General features: G+C 43.8%; 1 protein-coding gene across 1 annotated transcript in view; it reads right to left on the bottom strand.

Annotated features, from left to right (window-relative positions):
• Positions 1 to 1,032: 1,032 nt before the first annotated feature.
• dctd (dCMP deaminase) overlaps positions 1,033 to 7,848 on the bottom strand; it is a 45,080-nt gene continuing 38,264 nt past the window's right edge. Inside the window, exons 5-6 of the mRNA XM_052464675.1 lie at positions 7,604 to 7,700; positions 1,033 to 1,564 (exon numbers count right to left, since the gene is read on the bottom strand). Coding sequence (XP_052320635.1) covers positions 1,486 to 1,564; positions 7,604 to 7,700 — 176 coding nt within the window. The 3' untranslated portion in view covers positions 1,033 to 1,485. The remainder of the gene's footprint in view (positions 1,565 to 7,603; positions 7,701 to 7,848) is intronic.

Below are 7,848 nucleotides of genomic sequence, written 5' to 3'. Positions count from 1 at the left end.
GGGTTTATTGGCCAACAGAGGCCCTGACAAGCTGGGGGAACCAGGGTAAGATGTGCATGCACTGCCTTGCTCCTTTCCAAAGCTCTTGAACTCACAGGAGTCTTTCTCGGTGTACCTCCGTCAGAAGTCTTTCCCCCGTGTTAATCTGTGGAGGATAGAGCACCTCAGAGGATGACACCTATTAGAGCATGAAGGGTAGGGAGGAAAAGAGATCGGGGGAAAGAGTGTTTGAGTGTGGTGTCCCACAGACCTCTGAACCCTCTGAGACTCACCATATCAACACCCTCTAGATCAGACGCAGGCTAATCAATTACCTTCTCATTCTACCCTCCTCTTCATCACACACTTGTTTCAAGGCTGGGGGAAAGATGGAAATGCCAGGTTATTTTATTACCACTTCACTCGCTGCCTTTTTGTCAGGTGTGAGTGGGAACGATTTCAAATTCTGTATACATGTCTACATGGAGGCTGTTTTGAGCAGCACACCTAAAAGGCATCTAATATGGAGTTATCCTTCTATTCCATTTCTCTCCCATTTTATGTCTGGCTCCAACCACCAGCTCGATTTGTTTAACTCGGCAAGTCAGTTAAGAACAAATTCTTATTTACGTTGACGGCCAAACCCGGATGACGCTGGGCTAATTGTTCACCACCCTATGGGACTCCCAATCACGGCCGGAAGTGATGCATCCAGGATTCGAACCAGGGACGCATCTTGCACTGGGATGCAGTACCTTAGACCGCTGTGCCACTCGGGAGAACGTGGGGTCCAGTGAAATTGAACAGCATAGTTTAGTGTGGGGTATTGAATTCACCTGCATATTGCATATTCACAGTATTACACACATGCACCACTTCATGTCCAGCAGATCTATGCTTGGATATCACCCAAAATATGTCTGTACTTTGACAAAATCTCCAATTCCTCGAAGTTGAGAGTACTTCTACCAGCTGATTGCTCTTCTATTCAAAGTTACGAGACAAAGCTACAGCAGTTTCTATATTTTTGCATAAACAGACTGTACACTTGAATGATTTTAAAACATTCCTCAGTTTTATTTGGTTGACATTGCAGCACACAATATGACATGGTTTAGTGTTTCAGTAGCCCAACATTTGACCTAATATGGTACCAATACATTTAGTCTAACACTTAGAACTACAAAATCAGTAGTTGGTCTAAAACCGTAAAACTCAGTGGAAGAGTATCCTGATTGTGATTTAAAAAAAAAAAAAAATGTTAACGAGACCACAGTAAAAGTAACTCCATGAGACCCAATGTGAAATTGTAAAAATGTACAACTCAAATCACTTTTTGCACTGTAAAAAAAAACAAAAGAAAAACCTTTCCAATTAATGTTTCTATATGATTTTTAACATTTACAGTAGACATACTTGAGTTCCTCTAGGTGTGGTAGGTTGAGGGGAGGAGTAGACATCAAAGCACCCACTCTTTCCCTCTCCTCTTTCTCAAGGTGAGTGTATTCAGCCTGTTCCGTTGAACATCCCAGAGTTAATAGAATTAAAATCGATGACAAACTTGCTTCGCTTGGGCTTCAACTGCCTGGGAACAGACAAACAGCGTGGTGAGAAAAGGAGAAAAAGCAAGTAACTTTTTGTGAAGCTATGAACTTTTCATGGAACTTTTTCAGCACAGGGACTGGTTTTGAGTGAGAGACAATAGGGGGAGAGGCAGCAGGGACAAAGATGAAGGGGAGACAGTTAAGAAGAAACTCAGCTTTCAGATGATTTCTCCCCACCCTTCAACTTAATATCCTCCTGCGCCCAGGAAGGAGCTCTGGGGGGTCCAATTACCCACAAGCCCCCTGGGGAGAGGGAGTGGGGGTGTAGGGTGGAGCGGCCGCCCACTCTAGGAGGTAATGACCAGGACCAGGGGCGTATTCTTCCCCCCCTATCGCCCCTCGCCTCAACCCCCTGCCAAGGTCCCCAACACCAGCAGAGAGCAGACTCCTCCTGTCCTAATCACTCTTATGCCTCTGTGGGTCAAGCGCAATAGAGTATCACAGGCTACATCCCAAATGGCACCCTGTTCCCTATGTGGTGCATTACTTTTGACCAGTGCCAAGGGTACCAAAACAAAGTTTTGTATCATAACAGCTACCATTACTGCAGTGAAATGGCAAGCCACTAACCTTTCTATAAAGCAGTTTCTTAACACCTTGTCATAGCGTACGTGCCCAAGCAGAAGAGAAGAGGCACTGTAGCGTCCACCACTGCACGACACACTAAAAACCTTGCTGCCTTTTAAAATGCCATCAATAATAGCATTCCAGGACACCTTTCTTTCTGAAGACAGACCCATCGTCCTGCACAGACACACCCGTAGCCTGTTCAGTCGCACACACACACACACACGGAATGAATGCTGCTTGCAAACCTGCTTTTAAATCCCAAGGCCAAAGATGTTCTCACGCGTCAAAATACAACAGGTGCAGACCTTACCATGAAATGCTTACTTACAAGCCCTTAACCAACAACTCAGATTTTTTTTTTTTAAAGAAATAATTACCTCCTAAAAAAATAAAACGAGGCTATATACAGGCGGTACCAGTACCGTGCCAATGTGCAGGGGTACAGGTTAGACGAGGTAATATGTACAGTACCAGTCAAAGGTTTGGCCACACCAAACAAGGGTTTTTCTTTATTTGTACTATTTTCTATATTGTAGAATAGTGAAGACAAACTATAAAATCATGTAACCAAAACAAATTGTTAAACGACTTAAAATATATTTGAGTTTCTTCAAAGTAGCCCCCCTTTGGCTTGACGACAGCTTTGCACACTCAGCTGTCATCAAGGCAAAGGTTGTCTACTTTGAAGAATATCAAATATATTTTAATTTGTTTTGGTTATTTTATAGTTTGTCTTCACTATTCTACAATATAGAAAATAATACAAATAGAGAAAAACCCTTGAATGAGTAGGTGCATCCAAACTGACTGATACTGTACATGTAGGTAGGGGTAAAGTGACTATGCATAGATAATAAACAGGAAGTAGCAGCAGCATAAAAAAATGGGGGGGTCAATGCAAATAGTCCGGGTAGACATTTAATTACCTGTTCATTAGTCTAATTGCTTGGAGGTAGAAGCTGTACCACTTGCCGTGTGGTAGCAGAGAGGACAGTCTGACTAGGGTGGCAGGAGCATTTGACAATTTAAGGCCTTCCTCTGACACCGCCTGGTATAGAGGTCCTGGATGACAGGAAGCTTCGCCCCGGTGATGTACTGGGCTGTATGCAATAACTTCTGTAGCACCTTGCGGTTGGATGCAGTGATGCATGGTGCAGCTGTATAACTGAGGACCCATGCCAAATCTTTTCAGTCTCCTAAGAGGGAATTAGGCATGGTCTTCCCCTCTTCCTGACGTGTTTGGACCATGATCATTTGTTGGTGATATGGACGCCAACGAACTTGAAGCACTCAACCTGCTCCACTACAGCCTCGTCAATGAGAATGGGGGTGTGCCCGGCCCCACTTTTCCTGTAGTTCACAATCAGCCCTGACCTCCTCCCTGTAGGCTGCCTCATTGTTGTCGGTGATCAGGCCGAGCACCGCTGTTGTTGGCAAACAATGATAGTGTTGGAGTCGTGCATGGCCACACAGTCGTGGGTGAACAGGGAGTACAAGAGGGCACTAAGCATGCACCCGAGGGGCCCCCGTGTTGAGGATCAGCGTGGCAGATGTGTTGTTGCCTACTCTTACCACCTGGGGGCAGCCAGTCAGGAAGTCCAGAACAAAACCTTGAAACTTAGAGATCACGCATCAGCTGTTGACAAATTTGAAAAACCACCATCCCTCGTCTTACCGGAGGTTGCTATTGTCTTGCCGATGCACAGAAAACCCAGCCAACTGTATATTATCCATGACTCGGTGAAACATAAGATATTACAGTTAATGTCCCATTGGTAGGATAGTCTCGAACGGAGCTCATCCACTTTATTCTCCAAGGATTACGCGTTAGCCAGTAGGAGATGATAAAGGCGAATGATCCATTCGCAGACAAATTCTCGAAGGCTACAGTTCAGTCCACAACATTTGACAAATTACAGTACATTTTATTTCTCTAATTCCTATCTATGGCAATGGGACGGCGCTCAACCAACGTGAGTCGAGGTTCTAATAAAAAAAAGTAATCATAATTGAAAAGGATAAGGCGTAACACTTGCTCAACACAAATGTGTTTTATTTAAGTGGAGTTTAAAAGAAACGTTTCAGCCTTCAACAAAGGCAATAATTCCTATCTGCAAATACTAAGGGCAATTTCAACTGGTTATACTGCGTCAACACTGATTCAGACATTCGTTCATTGATTTTCCTCAAGGTCAAAAATGTCCCTTGAAACTTCTATTGAGTATGAGATCCAGTTAACAGTCCAATTTAATACACGCTTTCGGTCCAAACGCCAACGGACAGAGAAGATGGATAGAGACGGAAAGAAAAAGGGAGGTCGGAAAGGAGAGGAATAAAATAGTCATTGCAAACGTGTAGGAGGAAGAACATGATCAGCTAGCTCAGGGATTTGGCCTAGTTTCCCAAACTCGGTCCTGGGGACCCCCTGGGTGCACATGGTTTTTTGCCCTAGCACTATACAGCTGATTAAAATAATCAAAGCATGAGTATGGGAAACCCTGAGCTGAGGACAACCTGAATGTGTGTGTGCGCATGTAGAGGACATCCTCAAACCAGCTAGTGGAGTTAACCTCTACACCTCCATAGACCGGTTGCCCATATGAAATCTTCAAATATTGCTATATTAATAAAAAATAAAAAAAATTGAATCAGTGTAAGTGCATCTCAAATGGCACCCTATTCCTTGTAGAGTGCACTACTTTTGACCAGAGCCCTATGGGTAGTGCCATAAAGTAGTGCACTACATAAGGAATAGCGTGCCATTTGGAACAAAACCTATCTCTTGTCTCCTCTGGTTTCCTGTCTCCAACAGTCTTAGTTGATCTGTCGAGGATGAAGTATTAAGACTATTTAAATACCTGAGCTGCAACCCTGTGTATTTAATGTGGCTCAGTGGGAGATTTCCATGCCTAGTGTGTGTGTGTGTGTGTGTAAGTAGCAAAGGGCATTTCAATGGGAATCAATGAAAAAGTTATGTTTATTCATGTACCTGCAGATAGATGTTTGTGGGTGAATTTATTTTCCCCAGTGTGTATATGTGTATCTAGAGAGTATGTATGTGTTGTTCGAGGTCTATAGTGTGTTAAAGTCCTGCAACGGGTCGGATACCTACGGTTCCGCAAAAAAAACATTCCTAATTTGTCGACGTGCAGAGCTTGCGTTTCCTCCTGCCACGTGACATTACGCTGCAAAGTTTATTTTCCCTAACTCCTAGCTCACGTGAAAATGGGTAACATAACAGGAGAAATAAAAACAAAGGTTACGATGGTGAAATACACCTGGTGCTGCTCGACTGAAATCGGCAGTTTGGAGTCATTGTGGACAAGGAGGACAACCCAGTAGATGGATGCACAGCCTGCAAAAGTGCAACAGGTATGCGTTTCCGATAATTCAGTTGATTACTACATTAATTCAGACTTTCGTTCAAGTCGACCGTTCACAGCCAGTAGCCTACTCAATAAATGAAGGCTATTTTTGCAGCCTATAGCCCATTTGATTCTGGGAATTATTTAGGTTTCAATTCAACTATTTGATTGTCTAAACATTGAATGTAAAGGATTTCTCCGCACTATTGCCTGTAAGTAAGCATTTCACTGTAAGGTGTTGTATTCGGCGCATGTGATAAAGTTTGATTTGTCGGCTATAGGCTTTAATTTGGTAATAAGAAAGCCTGTAGAAGGATCTTTGGCAATGTGCCACATCGCATTGTCAAAATATGAAGATATAATTCTTAAAAGGGGGGCTGAACGTCATGATTTGGCCTAGTTTTTGGGCTTGGTCATTAAGAAATGCTGCAGCCATGACTGATGCCAAACGAGAGTTGTACATTTGTCTCATTAAATGCTTCCAATGTTTGTATATGAATTTCTCAAATGTATACACTGAACAAAAATATAAATGCAACATGGAACAATTTAAGATTTGACTGAGTTACATTTCATATAAGGAAATCAGTCAATTGAAAAACATTTATTAGGCCCCATCTATGGACTTCACATGACTGGGAATACAGATATGTATATGTTGGCCACAGATGCCTTACATAAAAGGTAGGGGCATGGCTCAGAAAACCAGTCGGTATCTGGTGTGACCATTTGCCTCGTGCAGCGCAACACATTTCCTTCTCAGACTTGATCAGGAGGTTGACTGTGGCCTGTGGAATGTTGTCCCAATCTTCTTCAATGGCTGTGCGAAGTTGCTGGATATTGGCGGGAACTGGAACACGCTGTCGTACACATCAATCCAGAGCATTGCTGGATATTGGAGGAACTGGAACACGCTGCTTCACATCAATCCAGAGCATCCCAAACATGCTCAGTGTCAGAGTACACAGGCCATGGAAGAAGTGGAAGACATTTTCACTTCCAGGAATTGTGTACAGATTTGAGCAATATGGGGCTGTGCATTCTCATGCATGGAGGTGATGGCGGTTGGTGAATGGCACGACAATAAACCTCAGGATCTCATCACGATATCACTGTGCATTCAAATTGCCATCAATAAAATGCAATTGTGTTAGTTGTATCTAGTTTATGCCTGCCCACACCATAACCCCACCACCACGGGGCACTCTGTTCACAACATTGTCATCAGCAAACCACTTCCCCATAAAAGGCCTGTTGGACTTACTGACAAATTCTCTAAAACAGAGGCGGTTCATGGTAGAGAAATTCTGGCAACAGCTCTGGAGGACCTTCCTGCAGTCAGCATGTCAATTGCCTGCTCCCTCAACTTGAGACATCTATGGAATTGTGTTGTGTGACTAGAGTGACCTTTTATTGTCCCCAGCACAAGGTGCACCTGTGTAATGATCATGCTGGTTAATAAGCTTCTTGATATGCAACTCCTGTCAGGTGGATGGGTTATTTTGGCAAAGGATTAATGCTCACTAACAGGGATGTAAACAAATTTGTGCACAGAATGAGAGAAATAAGCTTTTGTTAGTATGGAACATTTCTGGGGTATTTTTCAGCTCATGAAACCAATACTACATGTTGTGTTTATATTTTTGTTCAGTATAGAATATGTAGACAGAGACAACATTACCAAAATATCACGACATTACCAAAATATCTACCTGCTCCTTCCATCACACCATTCACTCTCCTCCCCTTCTCATCCCCTCCCCTAACAGCCATCTCTCCACCCCTTAATCACTCTCCACTGCTGACCCCCCGAGTAGTCCCAGGACAGGTAGTTAGTGGGCAGGTTTACACCCCAGAAACAACCATATGCAGGCACTAACCCCACCCCGCAAACCCCCTGAAATACAGGTTCAAAGACACATGTAACTCTGAGGGGAGCGCCATCTAAACCCCAACCCTGTTTGTTTGGAAACCTCTTCACACAAAACTGTCAGCCCTCTCTGGCTGGCAGATGTCAATTAAGTCATCATAACATCCTCGTCCCTCCATCCAGGGGCAACACACACGGCGGCTCAGAAGACTCACTTGTATTGGATCCCTGCCAAGTTAAGCAGCCGTCTGGAGGCAGTCATTTCAGGGATGTCGTGGTACTTGTCTGACAAATAAATCACGTCCTTTATACCTGTAGGTTAGAGACAGCGAGGGGAAAGAGGGAGGGGAAAATAAAGGGAGAGAGAGAGTCAATTATCTATCGGACAGGCTCGGGATGATGGTGAGTGGTGACTAAGGGAGGCCTCAGTAAACCCTGCGGAGTGATGAGGGGTGCAATT

This window comes from Oncorhynchus keta, chromosome 16 (genome assembly GCF_023373465.1).
Source record: "Oncorhynchus keta strain PuntledgeMale-10-30-2019 chromosome 16, Oket_V2, whole genome shotgun sequence".
In the NCBI taxonomy this organism is placed as follows: Eukaryota; Metazoa; Chordata; class Actinopteri; order Salmoniformes; family Salmonidae; genus Oncorhynchus; species Oncorhynchus keta.
Note: the sequence above shows the minus strand (reverse complement) of the source record. Positions and strands in the feature narration are given on the sequence as shown.